This window comes from Chaetodon trifascialis, chromosome 4 (genome assembly GCF_039877785.1).
Source record: "Chaetodon trifascialis isolate fChaTrf1 chromosome 4, fChaTrf1.hap1, whole genome shotgun sequence".
In the NCBI taxonomy this organism is placed as follows: domain Eukaryota; kingdom Metazoa; phylum Chordata; class Actinopteri; order Chaetodontiformes; family Chaetodontidae; genus Chaetodon; species Chaetodon trifascialis.
Genome location: NC_092059.1, coordinates 7893047 through 7915191, shown reverse-complemented (window position 1 = coordinate 7915191; position 22145 = coordinate 7893047). Strand labels below are relative to the sequence as shown.

General features: G+C 40.3%; 3 protein-coding genes across 3 annotated transcripts in view; 1 reads left to right on the top strand and 2 right to left on the bottom strand.

Moving 5' to 3' along the window:
• Positions 1 to 22145, top strand: part of LOC139330718 (Rieske domain-containing protein) — a 101906-nt gene that overhangs the window by 68678 nt on the left and 11083 nt on the right. The gene's annotated exons all lie outside the window — the stretch shown is intronic.
• On the bottom strand, positions 600 to 1862 carry LOC139330072 (granzyme G-like). The gene is made up of 5 exons (XM_070960802.1): positions 1811 to 1862; positions 1517 to 1676; positions 1256 to 1388; positions 870 to 1097; positions 600 to 767 (listed from the first exon to the last, which is right to left on the bottom strand). Exons 1-5 carry the CDS (start codon positions 1860 to 1862, stop codon positions 600 to 602), a joined length of 741 nt encoding a protein of 246 aa, XP_070816903.1.
• Positions 5220 to 6647, bottom strand: LOC139330071 (granzyme B-like). Its single transcript, XM_070960800.1, has 5 exons — positions 6577 to 6647; positions 6262 to 6421; positions 5944 to 6076; positions 5502 to 5726; positions 5220 to 5399 (listed from the first exon to the last, which is right to left on the bottom strand). The coding sequence occupies exons 1-5, from the start codon at positions 6632 to 6634 to the stop codon at positions 5220 to 5222; spliced, it is 756 nt and encodes a 251-aa protein (XP_070816901.1). The 5' UTR covers positions 6635 to 6647.

The window sequence follows — 22145 nt, the reverse complement described above, 5'->3', positions numbered from 1 at the left end:
ACCTTTGTATTTAGTCAGAGACATTTCTTTTATTTCCTCACGTTCTCCTTCGTATGAGACAGTGTTAGCATGACTATGAGGAAGACTTGAGCGGTGAACGTCTTCATGCTGCATCAATACACTTTCTTCACAAGGAGGCAGTGTTGCCTCTTTTTTTTTTAATTTAGTTCAGGCTCAAACAGGAATGAATAGAGGCTGTGAGAGTTCATGGAGAGAACAGTTTATTAAAAAGATGGTACAAAACAAACTTCTCTCTCTCATTTGACAGAGTTTAAGATGATGCACAAAGCAGAAATGTATGTAATGAATATAAAGTTTAAGTATTTAAGAGCAGCGTTACATATGATATAAGGCAATAAGTCTTCCTTATAAAAGCACGTTTAATGGCTTAATTTTCTAATATGCCTGATTATAATCTGAAGTCTTTTTGTCTTCTTCAAAGTAAAACATATTTTCATTAAATCTGTCTAAAGTAAGAAAGTCCATACTTTCGTCTGACAGTCTCATTGCTATGAAATGCATCTTAATACAGCATCAGCAGCCCTAATTAGCAGCTCTCCAATGACGTACAAACCATCAAGTCAAATATTGTGACCTGATCAATTGGCTGTTACACATTTTTCATGCTTCATAACTGAATCGATCCAGCTGCTGTAGTCAGGAATCTTGACAAAATACTTGATCGGCATGTTATTTTGTGTGATGCCGGCGGACACCACCCCGTATGCCTTTACATCCTCACAGACCAGTGGACCTCCAGAGTCTCCCTGAAAGTGCATTCAGAGTACACAGTGATTGCCTCAACAGTGAATGGTTTATCATTGCTGACCAGCATTTGTTTGTCCATGTATGTTACAAAATGTTCTTACCGGACACGGTCCCTTTCCTCCCTCAGAGCAGTACGAGTTTTTCTCAGCACACTGCTTACTGTCAATGAGGGTTACATTGACTTCCATGAGCACGTTAGACAAAGGTCCAGCGTTCTGGCTTGTTTTTCCCCAGCCGGAGACGCTACATGACTTTGGCAGAGAGCCATCACTTTGGCCTGCGAGATCAATGGGTTTTACATTTTGGCTGATATTTGCCTTGGAGCTCAACTTGAGGAAAAGGGAGAAATAAAGATATATTAAAAAGATATAAAATCAATCTGCAGGATCTTTATTAATGCACTCAACAGAGTATTTGCAAATAATGAAATGAGACAAAAAAATGGAAATGAAAAAAGGCTAAACCAAATACAATTTATTCCTTTTACCTTCAGAAGCATTATGTCATTCATGTAATTAGCTGCATTGTAGTCTTTATGTGGACATGCTTGTTCCACAGATATAGTCTGTATTTCATCAGTGTTATGGATGTCGTGAACTCCCAGTAAGACATTGTAGGACCTGCAATGACAAAATTAAGTGCAAGAAAGTTGTTTTCAAGTTTCTGCATTCATAAAATAAAATAAAAAAATACAAGATTTTTGGCCTTCGAAGTCTCAGTAGACAAACATAAAATGTGTCAAACTGACTCTGCTTGGCAGTGGGCAGCAGTCATCACAAAATCCTCGTTCAGAAGAAAGCCACCACAGTGTTTTGTTTTTTTATTCTGTGTGTACAGCTTCAAAAGCGCCATGTACGGCCGGCTATGTGCCGCAGCCTCGTGGCCTCCAGAGATCTCCTCTGTATGAACTGAGAACGAAGGTGCACACATTACACACATGTGAATTTAAGTGACCAAAGAAACTCATTGAATAAGTCAATCTATCCTCGTTTCTATGCTATAATACCCCGTGAGAAACAGTAAACATAAAAACTAAGCTTACCTTGACCGCCAAGAGTCAGTATCAGTATGACCAGGCTACAGTGGACGAACATGTTGAGATCACAGTTCAGCTGAGCTACTGAAAAGCAGTGGCACACATCACTGACGACTTGTCTTTTAATGCAAGGAGGAGGAGGAGGAGGAAGATGAGGAGGAAGTGTTTGTGTAGTTTGCAAACGATGTGGCTTTGTACCGCATTCACACCTCTGCGACCTCCAGAGCGTGAAAAAGTTCGATTTTCATGGTACAAGTCTTTCTGATGCCGTTTATTCACGCACATGCAGTCTGGTGCATGTGGTTTACATGCAGCAGGCGGTATATAACATTATATTGATGTGGTAACACACATTTCATGCTCAGTGTCGAGGTCACACAACCCCAAATGGAGCAATATTTGAGTCATAAGAGTCATAAGACAGGCAAATATGACTACCGTGTAACAGTATGTATGTCTTTCATATGCTGATGTTTACAGTCCGATGAGCAACATGACTTTCTAACAGCAGATCAACATCTTGATTGAACCAATGTGTTCTGCCTCTTTTGCTCTCCGCACAGACGCAGCATTTACCTGCATGCAACCAAAGCCTGCTCAAATGTGAATGGTCCAACCAGAACGCTTGTGCTTGGCCTACAGATTCTGCATTCATATTGTGGGAGCTCTTTGTTTGTTAATCTTTAGTTTTTGTTTGCTAATTCTGTCATATTTTGTTTGATTATTGTAGGGGTTTGTTTCATTTAGATTAGAGTTCTTTAGTATTTTTCTTTAGTTGTTTGTTTAGTTTAATTATTTCCCAGTTTCTTACAAGCCCATGGTGCAAAGTGGCTCTTTGATTTGCATTTTTGAAGTGTAGTTAAAGGTTATAGCCTATATTTTGACAAATGGCCGCTACACATATGCAGATGTCCATTTATAGAGATTGTATAGAAGGTTGTTCAGAGCTGAGAGAGAACTTTGGCAGTGACTAAGTCTTAAGACGGTCTGTTATCAAGCCGTGAAAGTCATATTCCACCAGTGAATTCAAACTAACGAAGCTGAGCATCTGCAGCCACGAAACTGTTTATTTTGTGAACGTGTTAAACACAAACCGAAGGGATTTCCACACCACATGGTTTGTGCAAAGAAAAACTGATCAAGCTTGCAGGTGTTTCATATGCTCGGGAGGTAAATGTATTGAAATGTTCTACAAGGCAAAGCCCATGTCGAGTGAAACATCAGGCTCCTCAACGAGAGAGCATCCAAACCATTTTTTTGTGTGGTTTGGATGAAGACTATATAAAGAAATCAACAGCACAATGCTTAGATTTAGGCTTTAATGTTTGCATGTCCAAACAGTATTTTCTAACATTACCTGTAACCCCTTCATATTAATATAATTAATGTCCTTTGCCCATTGAAATTATGCTGCCTACTATTGTAGGTTAGCTACTGTAGTTAGCCGGGCATGCTAACATTTGCATCTTACGTTAGAGCAGATAAACCAACAGTTTAATCTATGCCTTACACTTTCACTATTATGTTTTGGATTCTGGAAAGGTGATTTAAAAAGAAAAACTCTGGACACTGAGTATCTTACAAGAGTGGAACAATCATGTAGAGAAATCCAAAGCTTGACAGGGCTGCTGTAATTATTTGTTAAGTTATATTTGGTACTGGTTAGTCACATTCGCTGGAAATGTTCTTGTATTGTTTATCTTCTTTGAAACTAACAGGAAGTACAGATCAATATCACAAACCATTTCCTCTTCCTTTATTGAGAAACAGCCCCCCTCACTCTTTGAGGTCTTACTTTCAATTATATATGTTCAGAGGCCAGAATGGATCCCATGCCCTTCACTCTGTTCATGAACAAAAACCATGCCATTGTATACAAATTATTCAAGTGGAATAGTAGGAAATGCAGGGATTAATTATTATGGATTGTGAATGAAGGTTAAAAGAGGGTTATGGACAGTCAAGGGATTGGATGAAATGTGATCAAGCACAAAGAGATGAGAAGGGAGAAATGGGGATCAAATATGTCAGGAGGCGAGGTGGCGAGACTGTTGATGAAACAAAACCAAAGCGTGTCACGACCTTTTCTGACTCTGTGACAAAAAGAAGATCCCGGTGAGACCCGCAGAGGGTGTTCGAGTTCGAGATGAATAAGAGGAGAAATACGGGGCGAAATATGGGGTTTATCTATGATACATGTTGAGGAGCCAGAATCACTGGATCTCATTCCCTTCAATTTCTGATGGAGAATTGGACAGTAGCTTGTTGTGGTGAGTACTGTGACTCTAAGGGCACAAACACCAACTACGCAAGTAAGTTACATAAGATTGATATAATGCGTCATTGTGCCGTGGAGCGTGTCTCCTGGACATCTTAACACATGCAAGCACAAGTTATAGCCTGATCATCCCAGCAAGCTGAAGCTGACTCCTTCTATTTAGCTGACCAGAGTGCAATTGAACATGTATGTACTGAGGTCATGGAAACTGTATGATTAGCTCTACTTCGCCGCCTCATCACCGTCAGATTTTGTCAGTGAAGAGTAGTAAAATGTAACACTGAAACTCTGATCTCACATTAGAGATACAGATGACTGAGTAGGTAAATACGTTATGTAGAACATTATGTAGAGCAAGGGGGACCTGTTTAATGCCTAAGCTTATTTAATAACTAAACAATCTTAATCCTTTTATAGCGTGCAAACAAAATGTGGTTGTATAATTGGAACGTGATGGAAGACGCTGTCAGTGTCCACTTTGAACATTGGCCTCTCTGTCAGATATTGCCAAAAATGCAATTACAGGCTCTGTTGAACAACAAGCAAAGACCTGATTAGGTTCAGAGCTTATGAATTAGAGCGAAGTTGCAGCCCTGAGTTTAAGAAGTGAGCAGTGAACCTCTTTATGGTGCATCAATACACTTTCTTCACAGGGAGGCAGTGTTGTCTTTTTTGTAGTTCAGGCTCAAACAGAGGAATGAATAGAGGCTCTTAAAGAACATGGTGAGAGAGCAACAGTTTATTAAAAAGATACAAAACAGGATCCTGCTCTCATTTGATTGAGTTTAAGAGATGATGCACAAAGCAGTGATGTATTTAATGAATATAATGTCATATTTAAGAGTAATACAATATGTAATATTACATAAATCGTATTTATTCAACAGTGTCTTGAATGTCTGCTTTTAAAACCATATTTAATTCGTGTTAAGTCTAACCTGATTATAATCTAAAATTGCAGCACGAAAAAACAGCTGTACCAAAAAAAAGCCACAAGCAAGTATATCGAGTAAATCACATTGATGCTCTTGCTAACAAAGCGCATTTTCATTAAGCAAGTCCAGCATCTCAGTTAGCAAATATCATCCAATATTATACTAATGAACTGTCCTCTGTGTATTCAGATGATGTGATTTATCAATCAAATGTATGAGATCTTTTTTCAGCATTTTTAATGGTCTCATCGATCCAGCTTCTGTACTCGGGAATCTTGGTGAAAGCATAGATCAGCGGGCCATTTGGTTTCAAGTTCCCGCTGAAGGACACCACCCCGTATGCCTTTCCATCCTCGCAGACCAGTGGACCACCAGAGTCTCCCTGAAAGTGCACACATAGCACACAGTGATCGCTTCAACAGTGAATGGTTTATGATTGCTGACCAGCATTTGTTTGTCTGTTATGTTACAAAAAACGACGTACTCCACCCGGTCCAGTTTGTCCCTCAGAGCAGTAGAACTTTTCCTCAGCGCACTGCTTATTGTCAACGAGCGTTACATTGACTTCCATGAGTACAGCAGACCCTTTGGGGTTCTTGCCTGTTGCTCCCCAGCCGGAGACGATACATGACTTTGGCAGAGAGCCATCAGTTTGGCCTGCGAGAGCGATGGGTTTCACATTGTGGCTGAACTTTGCCTTGGAGCTCAACTTGAGGAAAATGGAGAGATAAAAAGATTAAAAAAAATAAATAAATCATACAAATATGAAGCTGAAATTGTCTACGACAATTCCTGCTTAGCTTTGGTTCAATTGTATGCATGCATGCAATATTGCAGACTTCCATTTGATCAATCATAGTGCATTCATGAGAGACTAAAACTGGAAATGACAAAAATAGATGATTTAACTACACTGATTTTCCTACCTTCAGAAGCATTATGTCATTTATGAAAATAGTTGCATTGTAGTCTTTATGTGGAAATGCCTGTTGCACAGATACACGCTGTACTCCATTACTGTTATGGATATTGTGAACTCCCAGTGAGACTGTGTAGGACCTGAAATGGCAAAATGAATTGCAAAAAAATATAAATATCTAAGAATGAAATAAAAACATTTCTGTGAGACCAATAAAAAAATATTAAGCTCACGAAGCACAGTTGACAGATATCATTTGTTTGCTAATTGAAGTCTCAGTGCATGTGTTGCATAGTGATCCATAAGTAAAGTGTGTTAAACTGACATGGCTTGGCAGTGGGCCGCAGTCATCACAAAGTCCTCATTCAGAAGGAAGCCATCACAGCCTCCTTTTTTACCATTCTGCTGGTGCAGCTCCAAAGCCAGCATGTATGGCCGGCTATGTGCCACAGCCTCGTGGCCTCCAATGATTTCCCCTGTATGAACTGAGGAAAAAAATTAAACTGACCACAGATCGCTATCGAGCTTACCGATGTCATTAATAAACCAAATACACTGTTTGTCCTACAATGAATCTAGCTCCTCATCTGCAGTAGTCTAAAGCACGTTCTATATGCTGTAAAAATGCTGCTCAGCTTACCTCGGCCATCAAGAGTCAGCGCAACCATCAGTATAACCAGCTCACAGTGGATGAACATGGTGAGATGACAACGCAGCTCAGCTACTGAAAAGCACACATCACTGGCAATTTAAGTCTTTAAACGCTTCCTTGTTTTAGGGAGAGAGGTAAGTTTGCATATGCAAACAATGTGGTTTTGAACCACATCAATGCGGAGGATGCCTCTATAGTCCTCGTGCAAAGTTTTCGACAGTGTGATTAAGTAGATACGAGCTGAGATGAAAATGCCAACGTGGTAATAATGTGCAGACATTGCACACTGAGTATGACTGATTTTTCAAGTCAAAACCGAAGTTACTCTGAAAGTAATGCTGAAACTCTTTATTTCTTAAGCATCTGGCCTGGATTTCATTTTCCATCATCACATGAAATGCCACCTCTTAATTATGTCCATGGCCACAAGTTAACTTGCAGTTGAGTCAAATGGTGCGAGCTTGAGCGTAAATCAGACCAGCGTCATGAACTGTGATACTGTGTGATTGGTCAGAATCCCTCCACTGATGCCTCTGTGGTCGCATCCACACAGCCTCGAAGATCACTTTCGGTATTTTATGTTCAAAGCCGTGGCTTTCTCGGAGGAGCCTCTATGTCTGTCACACAGCCCCAAAGGTAACACTATTCTGATGTTGTCACGTCATAAGACAGCGCATAAAAATAGGATTTGTTTGAGAGTGTGGTTCATGGAACTTAAAGGGAAATGTGACCCCTGAGCTACCAGAGGAATGAAGAAGTCATTAGGATCCTGTTGGAGGGAAAAAGAGATCAGTCGACAGACAAAGCAGCATTAAGCTGTAGTAAAGGAATATTTCGGTCAGCCTTTTCTTTCAAGCAAGGAGCCGCTAGCGTAAGCGTAGCGTAAATCAAATGCAGTTCATTACGTCTGTTCAGAGCTTGTGGGCTCGTATTTGTTACAGATTGGCAAAAATAAAGGAAAATACACTTGTGAGGTTCTGACTGATGTAAACCAATGAGAGATGACAGGGAAAGCTGGATGTTAACTCAGAACAGCAACTTTGGACCAAACATGAATGAAGCTCTGTAACAGAAAGATATGAAGAGACTTGCGACACTGAAAGGAATGGTGGCTATAACCTGTTGCCCAAGCCTGAAAGTATGCAGCTGACTGACCACAGAGCGCAGATACGCCTGCTACATCGCTTCCTCAGTCTAGACTCAAGTATGTCCCTCTTATATCTTAGTCACAAACTTTATTGTAATTGTTTTGAATGATGCACAATAGAGTTTTCATGTGTTGGAGATAGGGGGAAAAAAAAGAGGAGGTGGGGGAAGATGAGAAGGAAAAGAGAGAACAGGTTTTTGGGATGTGAGTTCCTGGAGTCCAGGGCAGTAATGGGAATTACAGAAGGAGATGCAGAGAGGAACTTGCTTGGTAGAACAGGGCCTTTACGGTTAGCCCGTCACTTTTATGGGGACCCCGGGGCTGAGAGGACTGGCTGGTTTAGCCATTGGACACAGCAACAGGGAAAGAGGGAATGTAATAACAGCCATGAAAAACCATCAATCACAGCGTAAATTACATGTTTATTAAGAAGAAAGGAAAATGGCAACAATAAAAGCCAACAGACAGAGGAACAGACATTCCTAGAAGAGTCATGATCGATCAAACCGTGGGCTTAATGGATCCACATATGGTAACTGTGGCCGTGCTGATGCGACACTGACTGTGCTCAACCCTGATAGTAGCTGACTCTTTGCTTTTTGCTCAAAAGTAGTCAGAGAGTGAATCAACTTTATGCTCGAATGACAGTTCCCTTTTGTCCCCAAACACGAGTAATACACATGCACAGACACACTTTGGTTAGCTCAGCCTCTCAGGCAGCAAAGCTCAAGTGCTGCTGAGCTCACAAGCTGATTATGATTTAGATTTAATCTGTTTATCGACACGATCGCTCTTCAGTTGCTTAATGTGACGCCAGCAGAACACTGATGATGCAATGTCCTCCACCCGTTTCATTAATGCACCATAATCCCAGCTGTTGATCACAGAGCTGAGTTTCACTTGAAAAAAATAATTTTATCATTTGCAAGAAATCTCAAAAATCTTGTAGGATTTTTTTAACATTACAAGTCAGGATTTTCAGACAATAACTATTTTCCTAAGAACTGCTTGCTTGAGAAAGGAAATCCAGCACATGTATTCCATAATGCTATTTCATGACTGCGTTTTGATCCAGAAGAAGAAATTAAAATATTTTCTCATTAGAATAACAAATTTAGAGGACTGTGCAGCAGTAAGTCCTCCCTGAGTGCTTTCTAGTCATATTGATTTAACACTGTATATACAGTACTGCACTAAATCAAACTTACACTTTGTTTTGAAAGATTAGTTTGTTGAATAAAAAACATGTTTCTACTGTTATCAACTGAAAAATGAATGAGTCAAAACAGGCATTGACTATCTGTTCAAGCAACTGCCGGCTACCAGATAGTTTCCTTCAAATACGACTTGAACATCAATGTCTAAAATTCACACCAAATTTGCTTATGAGTGTTCCTCAGGATCCCATCAGGGCTCTGACTTAGCTCATAGCTTAAATTGCTGCCTTTACCACGGTCTTGACGTTGATAGTCATCTACGTTCCACTCCAACAGGAAACTGCAGAACAAATGGGACACGTATGCATGTGGTTTGACGATTGTGTTGCAATCGGCGATGAAAATTTCCCTTTTCATGATGTAGAGATTGAACATGCAGCTGCATTTTCTTGTTTGCGAATGCATACATGTGAGCAATAATTCCTACAGCCTTAAACTGAAGGAGATCATTAAACCTGCTACTTAATAAGAAATGAAACCGTTAAAACACTCAGTGCTTAATGCCTAATCAAGGCCTGCCTCTGGCTGTTATAGTGCAGTAAAAGAGTAGCAGGCAAGCAGATGAGAATGTCTCATCAGGTTTGTTATCAGACCTTCAGCCTCTCTAAATAATAATTCATGCGTTCATTTTCAAGTTTTCAAACTGTATTTTCACAGCTGGAAAGGTAATGCAACACCCAGAGAGAGTCTATAAGAAGAGACAGAATAGGAAGCATTCTCGCGTGCACCTGTGATTTCAATAAAAGATTTTTCTTCCAAGGCAGGCTCTGACTGTTTATACTCACAGTTACATATGCGCTCTTCAGATTGACTTTGACAGATTTTGCATAATGAAAACATCCAACAAACTGGAAGAAGATGTAGAAGTTAGGGGCTGTTTTAATCTTGCCAGGAGCTTAATTGACCCAAAATACTGTCAGACAGTGTGTTTTTGGACATAATGCAGCTTTTGTCTGACTGACACACCTAAAGTGCATCATTTCTCTCCACATCTTCATTTTATGTTAATGTGTGATTTGTAATGTACAAGAGTTTCATTCAAAAGACATGTTGGAGTGAAAAGAATGCAATAAAGCTCTGGTAGGTATCGATAGTGAACATGTCAATATTCATACATCGTGTATGTGTCACAGTACTGTTGTACAGGAAAATGTGTTTTTCTTATCGAACTATTCGTACTTCTACTGTCTCCATGGCAAAGAAAACACTTTGTGTGTACATCCTTTGAAAGGAAATCGTGTGTGTATGTGTGCTGGACACATTAAATGAAGAAAAGGAATTTAAGAAAGTTCACTTTCCCACCACAGACTCACATTTCCCCGAAAGGACTTCTGATGCAAACATTGGCTTCTCATCTGACAGACAGTCCTACCGCACTGACCGAGGCTTCTGGAGATTAGAGCTCGAGATTCAAACCTATGTCATCTTATGCTGATTTATCTTGCTTGTTTGACAGCTTCCTGTCAAGCATGCACAGTAATGTGTGTTATTCTCAGGCAGCACATGAGCTGATTCTTCACTCCATCAGCTGGAGGTTCTTGTGGACTTCAACCATAAACAAACTGCATCAGGGGACATGATTGATTTCCTGTCTGCAGTTTTCCTCACATATCACAGCTGACCAGCGTGGCTGTGTTAGCACCCAGTCACAATATTGCCCCAAACAGTGAAAATATGAATAGGCAGTTAATCACTACATGTAACTACCTAAGAAAACCACCAGTGACTTCTCGCTAAACCTCAACTCAAGTAACATGGCCAGCATAAGAGAGAGAAAAGAGACAAATAATTTGAATGAGCCTTGAACGACATAAATTATGTCAGCTGTACGGGTGTTTTTCTGTTCTGCCTGAGCCATTTCAATCCAAAAAACATATGGTGTCTATCCGCTTTCGACATGGGATTCATATTTAGATGTATCAGATTTAAACCAGTATAATAAGAGGATGGGAATTTTCCTCTTTTACCCCCTTTTCATTTCGTTGAAGAATGAAGCTTTCCTAACAAAACAGTTAGGCCTCATTTTTACGAGAAAAGTGATACCAGTAGCTAAAGGTTTTCATGTCTTTAGTTGTGCTATTCATCAGGCCTTTGAAGAGGACCTGTCAAAAATGAGGAAATTGTATAAACTCAGTTGTAATTACTAAAGTAAACAGCATGTTCTCTGAAGACCGGCGTGTTGGCCTGTTTTGGTCTTAAGTAAGGCTGTAGAGTCGAAGAAGTGAAGATCTTATTTCATTTCCCCACAAGATAACTCACCTTTCTCTGTGCTGTGCTCCCACTAGTTACTGCCTCTATGCCTGGAACATATGCAGTTTATAGTGGCAGATTTATCACATCAGCACAGCTTCCTCCACTGCTGTCCTCCATTTTTATTTATTAGCTCTCTGTAGTTTACTGATCAATAGGGAATGCAATAGGTCAAGCTGGTGCACGCTCTGCTAGACAAGGCGGACTACTTTGAATGGTCTGTTGTGCTTTAAATCATGACAGTTAGTTTTCCCACTTTAGGTTGAAAACAAAATACAAGGTGACAGCCGTGGTAGCTAGATAAGCCTTTGACACATGGGCAGGATTTTCAGGGTTTAGAAAATCATGCATTCATCTCATGAAAACACTTTGTCAACAACGCAAACTACATATTTGGGTGATGTATAATAAAAATTTGGGGTTGTATAATGCGCCTCCACTCAAATACACCCCGGCCTCTTTCCTCTCACTCCTCAAAGGGTCAGCTAACCCAAAATAACCTCTAACTGCATCTATCCACCCTTAGAGCTAAGCTTTCCTGTCCAGCTTTGTAAGTTTATAGACGAATGGAATTTCATTTATGATGCTTTTAATCAGTCCAAAACTGTGGAGTTGGATACATAATATGCAGAATGACAATTTTCTACAGTTTTCATAGGAACATTTCCTGCCCAAGAAACAGTCCACATGAAACCGTCCACAGTGAAGTCTGTTGAAATTTGCATCTCCATTGTATTGGAGAAATTATCACCACCAGAAGAAAGAAAGACAAGATCACACTCCAGCTGGTTGTTGAAAGTTGGCAACCCTGCGCATGTCCCAAGCAAAATGTCATCCTCACCAGTTTATGATCCATGTGGAAGACGAAAACATTGTTCTTGCAATGTAGAGCTTCTTTGTTCTAGTATTATACAATTCATTTCAATTCAATATACCTTTATTAGTCCCGCGAGAGGAAATTCCAATTTACAGCAGCATCAGTAAAAGATAGATTAGTTAGATAGATAAGTAAAAACAATAAGTATATACAAAAGAGTGTAACAAAAATAAACATGATCTTAAATTATAAATTGTATTTGCAGACTGTTATGTGCAGGATGGATTGCACAGATTATTGCACCAATTATACGTAAAATAATGAAAAACGTCTGACTGAGCAGCTTCCAAGTGTGAATGTGTCAGTGATGTGATGTGATCAGGGTTTTCCAGTGAACCACACCTGATCAATTAAAATAATAATAATAAGAAGAAGAAGAAGAAGAAGAACAACAACAACAACAACAGATTTTTAGTTTATAGTTGATACTTTCAGTATTTTTGAACATTGAAAGAGGAAAAAGATGAGATGAGCACTAACCAGTGTGCTTGCTGAATGTCAGATAATGAGTTTGGCTAGCTTTGCTGAGAGCGCTAGCCTCCACCTCGATAGAGGCTAGCAGCACCCAGTGGTGTGCCCGTCATGCACAGGTGTTTTTCTCTCTCTCTCTTTTAACTCATCATTTAACCCCACAAAATACTGTGGTATGAAATGCTTTGCCTTTGTCTTAAAAGTAATGCTGGGTTAGATCACTATTGTAGGTAATAAGCTAGTTAGCCAAACATGCTAACATTATTTTTTATCCGACAACACTGAAACACCACTTCTAAAATGTGACAGGCCTGCCATGTTTAGTGACAGGGTTAAGCTACTATTGGAAATCACCATTTAGCAAGCAGTTAATTCACATGTAAAGGATTTTCAGTACATAAACCCTCCGTGAATCAACATAATATAACACAGGGTGCCAAACACCCTTCTTTCTTATAAACACACAAATATGCATACACACACGCATTCATAGAATGCCTTTCTCCTCATCAGTGTGTCGCAGCACAAAGATCCAGCTCTCTGACCACAGACAGTGCCCCTGAACCACAAACCTATCAGTCAAATGGTGTGGAAACAAAAACAGACCTGTGAAAGGGCGCTGTATAGGTTTTCTTTGTGGTGCAAAAGAGGTCTGTGAGCAGGCAACATAAGACTAATACATCAGCTCTTTTCACAGAGGGCAAACTCGGGGTCAGATAGGAATGGTAAACTGATATTTAGACATTCCCATTAGCCCCAGTATAGCTGAGCGAAATGATCGAAGTGACAGATGTGCAAGTTAGAATGAGCTTGGTCTGACAATGTCATATTGGGTCATGGTATTATCTGCAGCCCGTTGAGCTCAGGACAGGATCCATTTCTATTTTTGTGATGGATCATGAGCAGATTTTCTTTGTAATTGTTTACTAAGAAAGGCAGACTTGGAAAAGTCATCATTACTGTAAGAAAAACAGGAAAAGCATGATTGGTGTTCGCTTCATTTTTTTTTTTTTTTCATATTTTGTGTGCGTGTCAAAATGTAACGGAGCTGTGTTGACATTAGAAAAGTTCCCACAATACTCAAAGTGTTATTTTCATTTATCTAATGTAGATATGAATCAAACCACCCTCCTGAACTCTTCCTCTACTTAAGGCATCTTCGCTGTGTTTTGCAATATGGAGATTTGAAAAGAAGATATGATTTCTGAGAAATATCTACCATTTTCTGTTTGTGCAAAGCAGGAATACCTGCAATGCAGTGTGGATGCCTTTTATCCGGGCCAAGCTTCACAATGTCCAATTCTCCAGAGTTCACTTTTACACAGGAAACCTTGAATAGATTGGTCCCACCAGATGGAAAAGGACGCTGGTATTCTGGGTATTTGGCAGTCAGTGGGGGGAAGAGAAGGCAGGTATTTGGAGGTATTTGGATACATAGTGGACAGACGGGAGGCGGATAAAGAGGATGAGAGTGAGAACAATAGAGTGTGTATCTTTAGAGTGGCCTGCCTTGGGGTGGAAGAAGAGTCAGACAGTCTGTGTTTGTCATTAAATGGGAATTTTCAGTGGAGAAACCAGATGAGCGCTTCTTATCTGATGATTCCTGACAGCTGTGATCAGACAGGAGGCTGATCACTGTGTTTGTCTGCACACATGTGTGATTATTATGTATGAGTCTGTGGGGACATGCTTTGCGTGTCCTTTTATGTGTTGTTTTTGTGATAATGGGACATGGCTCATTTTCTCCTTAAGACCACCCGTGCTACCACAAATATGGTCTCTAATTTCTTCTGTTTGACTGGAGGTCAAAGTTACAACAATAACACTCACCATTAGCCTACTGCCAAAACTTACAACAGTCAGAGTCATTTAATTGCTGAGCTGTGATTAATTCATGTGGCCTCACGCCAGAATATTTCACATTTTTTGTTCGGCTTTGTTGTGCTGTTACACAACAAAGCTAGCATGCCCCTTTTATGCATGATGTAGTAGTTGAGCACTGAACATCAGCAGTTCAGTCACTCACTCAATAGCTGCTATTTTTCACCGTCACATCTGCTGTTTACTGACCTAGCTCTGACTCCATTTGGCTGGTTAAATCAGTGCCATTTAGAAAAACTGTTCAAAAAGACAGACAATTTAACAGGAATGAGAATGAGGAGATGATGAAGTAGAACCATGAGCTGATGGGTTGGGACAACTGAGATGATGGGGATGACTGTTCCAGTAGGTATCTCATTCCCATTAGTCCCAAGTATATTGAAACACATAATGATTGCATGATTGTAAATCACTTTCAGCCTCTTGGAGACAAGTTCAAGATTACAGTTTCCTGATTTTCAGGATTGTGGACTGTCTGAAGATAAAAGCAGTCACCACTGACTGTCTGCACATTATCTTGTAGATTGGAGAAGCAAGTCACTACTGATACTTTGCATAACGTGATGTCAAAGACAAGATCTATATTAGTTTTTATTGTGTTGAGATGTCCGCAGTCATTGGTCATTAATGTGTGCTGCACTGCTCAACAACAGTGTGCAAGGCAATTTAACCACCTTAATGTTGGAGTAACAATCTGGACTGCATATATTTGGACCAAATCACAGCAGATGCTGCTTGCTTCAAGTACATCCATTCTCTAACAGTGGCGTCTCTGACAAGCAGAAAGAGGGCCTTATATTTCTGAAGAATGGCGCATAACACCTCTGCCAAAATGGCAGAGGTCTTGCATTTCCTGAGGTCAAGTTGAAGGATCAAAAACTATAAAATAATCACATGACTCAAGGGACTCGTGTCTAGTGTGTGTCTTGCAGCCTTCACCATCAACCAAAAGTGTGAACTATCCAATGGTCACCATGAGTTCATCTTTACAAGCCTGGCAACGGTCCATGTTTCATGCCTCCATGCAGAACATCTGATACAGTATGGGGAAACTTTCCCAGTTACAAAAAGAGATTCCACTCTGTTCAAGCAACTTCTTCAACATGGCAGTACTTTTTGCTCCACAACAGAACAATTAAATGTCTCACAATAAGGAACCATGTGTCAAAAAGGGAATCCCCGACCACAACCAGTTGCCATGCTTTTGGTAAAATGACATCATAAATCCCTCCCGACATTGACAACAGCCCCACCTGTGCAGACTGCAGCCAACTTTGCCATCCAGTCATCTAAGCCTGCATCATGGAAGAGCATCACGAGCCCATCTGTCATCTCCTGCACGCTTCAGTCAGTACCGAATTCAATCCATTCCAAGTCCAAGGTAAGCTCTTTGTTGTTGGACACAGGCTCAATTTAAACAATCACCTGCTCGGTTTCTGTGATGTCCTTCATCCATCAAAGACCTGTTTTCACAGAAATATCCTGTGCTATATTCATGTGCTCCTTGAGCCTCAATAAAACTTACCTGTTTTGCATGCTAGATAATAATGGCAATGGCATATCTTGCATCACATTATGTTGGGCTCCTCATTAGTTTCAAAACATGGCACATCTTGGAGCCACTTTTCAGGCAAAAGTCTTTTCTTCTGCTCAGGTTTGGTTTGACATTTCTTTGTAAGCGGCAGAACGTTAAAGTAGCTGCTACCTTATGCTGTTTTTTGGTCATTTCACTGAGGGTTACCTCACTGAGTCAAACGTGTTGACATGAAAGGTGTACCAATGACCAATGAAGCTGCTGCCTGGTACACCAAAGCCTGTATTCTGCATTTCTGATTTTTGTCATGCATGCATACCTGTACATGTTATGTGCGCCCCTGATTATGTGGTATGCATCTTAACCATTTGGTTACCCTGCTACTTCGGCCATGTTAATGTAGTCCCCAGAACTACTTTTCAAGAAACTTTTCAAGATTCCTTCAGCCTATTGTGGTCTGCATTTCCTCCTTATAAAGACCCACAAAGGTTCTGAAAGTTAGTCCATGAACAATGACAGCTGTTGTTACAGGGCAGGTTTGCATGAGGCCGTACAACAATGATGACTACCTAGACTTTGTCATCACTCTATCCGTTGTATGCTTTCCTCTGGAACTCCACCTTGATGTGTGGAAGCACAGTGTATAAAGTGTGCAGATTTTTAAAAATGAAGGCTGTTTAAAGATGCATGTATTCGACCAATCCGAAATACAGCACTGCAAGCCCCAATCCCAAAGTTCCTGTGCTTTTGGAAAGCACTAACCTCTGAGTACAGACTTTTTGAGGGGATAAAATAATGTCCCTGGAACTTAATTTAGATCCTGGTCCCTGCAGTGGAAATACACTTAAGAGTTCCTCCAAAGGTTCCCCGGGGAAAGTTCCTGCAGTGGACACGCATCTTTCGTTCATGATTAAGTTTAACTAACAAAAGTCTTTAGAAGTGATACATATACTGACTGATTGTTTGTATACAGCACATACTCTTCCGAGTCTGTATAGTCGAATGCACATATTGGTGAACATTATTTTGACGCAGAAAAGCCTCGTCCACAGGATTAGAGCATTCTGACCTTTGGAAAGAAGCACTGTTTTGCCTTGTACTTCTTTAGTTTCACGTGCTTCAAGGACGAACACTAGCCTGTTCTGCCACAGTGATTCATGTCTGGCTTTCATATTACAAGCCACTCATGATCTGGGAAAACAAATTGTGAAATAAGGCAGTACATAGCTGGGGTCAAGTGCAATATCAGTGATGTAAGAATCATGAGCCGTTTTGAATTTATTATTGGGAACTACTCTCAGAACATCTGAAGTGGTGGTAATTTGTCACTGTGAGAATTTCTTATCTTACCAACTCACACACACAGCTGCAATGCTTTTTAATCACTGTAGGATGTCTGTGACTCACGAAGGCTGCTGCACAGTTCTCGAATATTTAGAAAAAAATAACGAGGTCAAAATGTTGACTCAAAGTTAACTTCCTACCACTTCTGCAGAAGTGTTTTAGCTGCACAAGCAGTATAACCTGTGGAAAAGAAGAGTAAGCAGTTAGGATTGAGGGATGGTATTTGGAGCAAAGGAGTCGGCTTGAATTCACCTCTTTAAAAAAATATTCACAACTGCAGTTTCAAACGACTTTGTGCAATAAGTACAGATTCAGCAAACCCATACAAGAAATCATTTTTAACTCGGAGGAAGTGGAAATTTCATATTATCCCCATTTGCTGAAGTCATTTAAGTCTTTTGCTCATTTGTTCTTCTTTTCCATCCTTCCGCCCATCAAACAAGTAAAACTAAAGAAGTAAAAGAATGAGTTTGCATCAGGCGGTCACGTTATGTGACTTAGGAAAGTAACATTAATATTACTAGTGTATACTTTTTTTTTTAAGACCCACTGACTTCATTGTGTCTTCCCACGTTCTGACACCAAACCTACACCCTTGCTGCATCCATGTCTAAGTAATTGGTCACAACAGATGAGATGAGAGATCTGAGACCTCTCATGCCACCTCTGTTTATGCAACTACTTTGTAGTTTACAGGAAGCATAGATTAATATCATGAGCCACATCCTCTGCCTGAGTCATGAAGGAGCAGAATATCACAACTTCGTTATCTCTCATTCTTTGAGGGTTTATTTCTAGTGATGTATGTTCTGGGGCCAGAATGACCCCATTCCCTTCAGTTGCTTATGGAAATATTAAATTGGACAATCGCTGGACCTTTGTCCGTCCAGATCTTAGACTGGAAAGACACTCAGCACCTAATGAAATGTTCCACTGTGACTCTAATGCTCCCAGCTCACACTCAAAGAAAAGTCAGCAAGACATGAAGGATTCTTTGGGCAATATGCAGGTTATTCCAATCTATAGCTCCTGTCCTGACCTAGTTTTTAGCAAGTGCAATATATTATATTTGCCAGATCTGAAGTGAAATATAGGAACATGTCGAAGACCAAAGGTGTCTGAGGTCAGGGGAGATTTAGCCCCAGATGTTAGTGAAGTGTTGTAACACAAAACTGCAGCTAATCACTGGTCTCACTGGCTGCAATGAATTATGGGCCATTCAGAAGTTACCTGATCACATTCTCAACAAACAGTGGTGCATTTAGGACTAGAATCAGGTTTATTCACCAGTGTGTTACAAAAAGAGGAAGATACCTCGACTTTAAAATCAGCAGAGGGTTACCAGTGAGACAAAGCTCCTGATTTCCAGCTGTGGTAGTTGGCTGGTGGAAAGTGGTTTGGGTATATTCTCTACTTAATTATCAACAATCAGCTGCAAAGATTAGGGCCTTAAGGTGGTAATTATTAGCCGGCCATGTCCCCTTGTCCCTCTTGTATAAGGACCCTGTCTCAAATACAGCTTGAAGAACTGTATTTTTCAGTAGATGTTGTATTTTTATATATTTGCAATGTGTATCTTAGAATAACTTTGTTTAATCAAATTACCTGTTACTGGCTGGTATCTGGGGCTCAAGGTAAAATATAATAAAGCTGCTGTTGATGTGCACAGTACATATAGGATGGAAAGAACAGGGATCTAAAGGGTTAATCCACCTACGTTCAAAGTACAAGTGGTGTTTTTGTCACTGGGTTCAAATATTGTACCCTCAGGAAATGGACCCAGTGGACAAGGCGAGGATTTGTCAGCAGCACTGAGTTATTTGAAGCAACTTTATTTCTCAATGAGTCCCTGAAGTAACTTGAAATGCACGCGTGTGTTCTTTGCAGTTACAAACCGTTCTCATTTCACCACTCCGAGATGTTTGCGTAGTAGCAATTCGTGACTGTTGCAGATAGATTTCAGTCTGAATAGTTGCAGATGCATTTTGTGATAACACAGCAACGCATGTGAGGTCAAACGCTGGTTAATTATAGAGCTGCTGCTGATATAGAGAGCTTTAACAGTGCTATAAGAATACTGTGTGAGAATATTGTTATTTATTTCTAAAAATCACTCAAAACAGATCACACATTTTGTCACTGACACTGTGTACTGTATGTTTATGTGGTCACATGGATATGAAAGGTAACCTTGAGCTATCCTGGAATTAAATCCGCCTTGATTAGCAGGTGTGTTATATGCTTGGCCCTTGAAAAATCATTGCTTAATGCTAATGCAGATATCTGACAACAAACATAGAACAATATGTGGCTGTCCACACTTGCGCAGCATGTATTACCCATTACTGAAAACCGAGCATGTGATCATGAATGGAGGTTTAAAACACACTATTGGTTTCAACCAACTATTTAGGACAGAGCTTCTTAAAAAATGTGTACAAGTAATATAAATGCTGTCAAATTCCATGTATGTGTGCACATACTCGGCCAAAAAAGCTGATTCTGAATTCATCATCTAGCAAATAATGACTTGGGATTACTTAGCTGCATTGTAATGCACAAATCCTATAATGGCCTATAATTTCCTTGATAGAGACCTGATACTTTTGACAAATCCTGTTATTGTCTTATATAAAAAAATCCAAGCTACCATTTCAAATGTCAACGATAAACTATTAAATCTTTTATTTCTAACTTGAGTTCAACGAGAAGTCTTATACTGCCTTATCTATGATTGATGATCAATTCTAGAGTCTTTGGAGGAGAATTATCTGTAAATAAAAGCAGCTGAAACAACGAGGAGTTTGGGGACTGTTCAGCTCTGACTGCCATCTGCTGTCGCTCTCACAGCCTGCACCAAGAGGCCTGTATGTTGCCTCAGAGGCAAAATCTGAGCAAAAAGGCCCACCAATCACTCCCTGCTGCTTGTAAAGCTTAAATGCTGTGCATACCTAACAATAACTGAACGTGACTCATATTAGCATTTTAATATTTTGATCAGCTCAGTGTTTAGTGAATGAGTAAAAGTGAAACTTCTAAGAACCGAAATACAGTTTGGAGAATTTCTCCCTTTCATGACACACAATTCATTTTTTACTATTTGCAAACTGAGAGGCAGGTGGGTGGGGGAGATTTTTGGGTGGAATCACCTCTACACAAAAAAAAGCGTGCCTATATGTGTAAACATAAAGTATATCTGTATGTAAAAAGTCTCCCTGAAGATGGTAAAAAACAGCTAACATACTGAGATTCACTCCTTTAGATCTTTGTTTCCAGTGGTTCACTTTCCCAGATGGACGGGTCCCCCTCACGAATTGATCCCTCCTCCAGGAGTCCTGTCTGCTCTCATCCCTGCTGAGGCGGCCCGGCTGCAGAGGCTGTTGCAGCTCAGTGCTGTGATGTGGTTAGAAGCTGGTGGCCAACACAGATTACATCTTTCCTTTCATTGTCGGTCAAATGGCCCTTTATAGAGCTGAATGTTCTTTTCTTAAATCTTTAAATTTGACGTGACCAGCTTAAATGTAAGATTGATAGACATGTCCAGTTTGGTGTTGTTTTAGTGATATTTTACATTTCTTTGGCCATCATACCATCCTCTCTGATGGAAGCTGGGAAGCATGTTGGATGATGATCGATCGATGCTGGAATGTAACGGCCAAATTTATTCTGAATTGCTTCTGTTGATCTCTTGAGCAAAATAACTGTGGAGAGGTATATTTCTCCACCGCCTGGGAGGTACGTCTTACAAAATGGACTGTTTTATAATCTGTCTCTACTAACACAAAGGACACACACATGAATTACATTTTTGTTTACTTTGTGAGAAAGCCATTTCCCTCCATTATCCCGTCTCTGATCTATCTTGTTCCAGACTGTAATATTCTTTCATAAAATGTCCTCGAGGAAGCACTGCACGTTCCTTTACTAGTGCTGTTATGGGACACATGCAGATCAGTGAGGCTTGAGGTATCCATGAGAGGAAAACTAAGACCTGGTTGGAGTCGGGGGTGGAATCTGCAGCAGCTGCAGCAGCAGCCAGTCCTGCTGATGGCAACAGAGGGGAACAGGCTTAACATTTCTCCATGGGCCACTTTCAGATGCAATGTTCCAACAACAGTTAATATTTTTTATCCATACTTTAGTCCAAATGTGTGTTTTGTTTTTGTTTTTAGAAACACACCTGAATCTATCTCTCCCCTACCATCTTATCTCTGGTAAGCCGTCGTCTGATACGTGTTTCCTGTGTCAAACGCGTTCTGTACAGAGCGCAAACAAAGACATGCACATTGTGGTCTCCTCTTTTTTATTTCATCAGGCTAAATTGGCAATTTGCCTCACACAGCAGTTCACAAGGCAAAGCAAATTGCAGGTTGTTGGCCCGGCGGAGCCAAAATTAATGTGGAAGTTGCTGGTCTCTGTGCGCCTCAGGGCTGAATATGAATAATATGTCAATGTGAAGGAGCTTGATGTATTTCAGAGGGTCTGGACTGTAGACGTCTGCAGACTGAGGAAGTCAAGTGATTATAGGCCTGTGAGTAGAACACTGTGTCCTGTGTAGAGCAGGAGCTGCTTATCATACTGTGTAATGTTTTATACGTGTGTGTGCGTGTGTGTGTGTGTGTGTGTGTGTACTTTTTTTTTTACAGTAGTGTTCTATGCAGGTTTGGGGGGGGGGGGTTGTTTTGCTGTGCTTGTAGTCATTTCTAAATTCAAACTTCTCTATCTCACAGTTCAGCTGAGTGAATCCTTGGCATGACATTTTGTTCCAAAAAATATTGCCAAGGCATATAAAAAGTCAGACAGCATGAGGTAAATAAAGTGAATACACAAAAATCT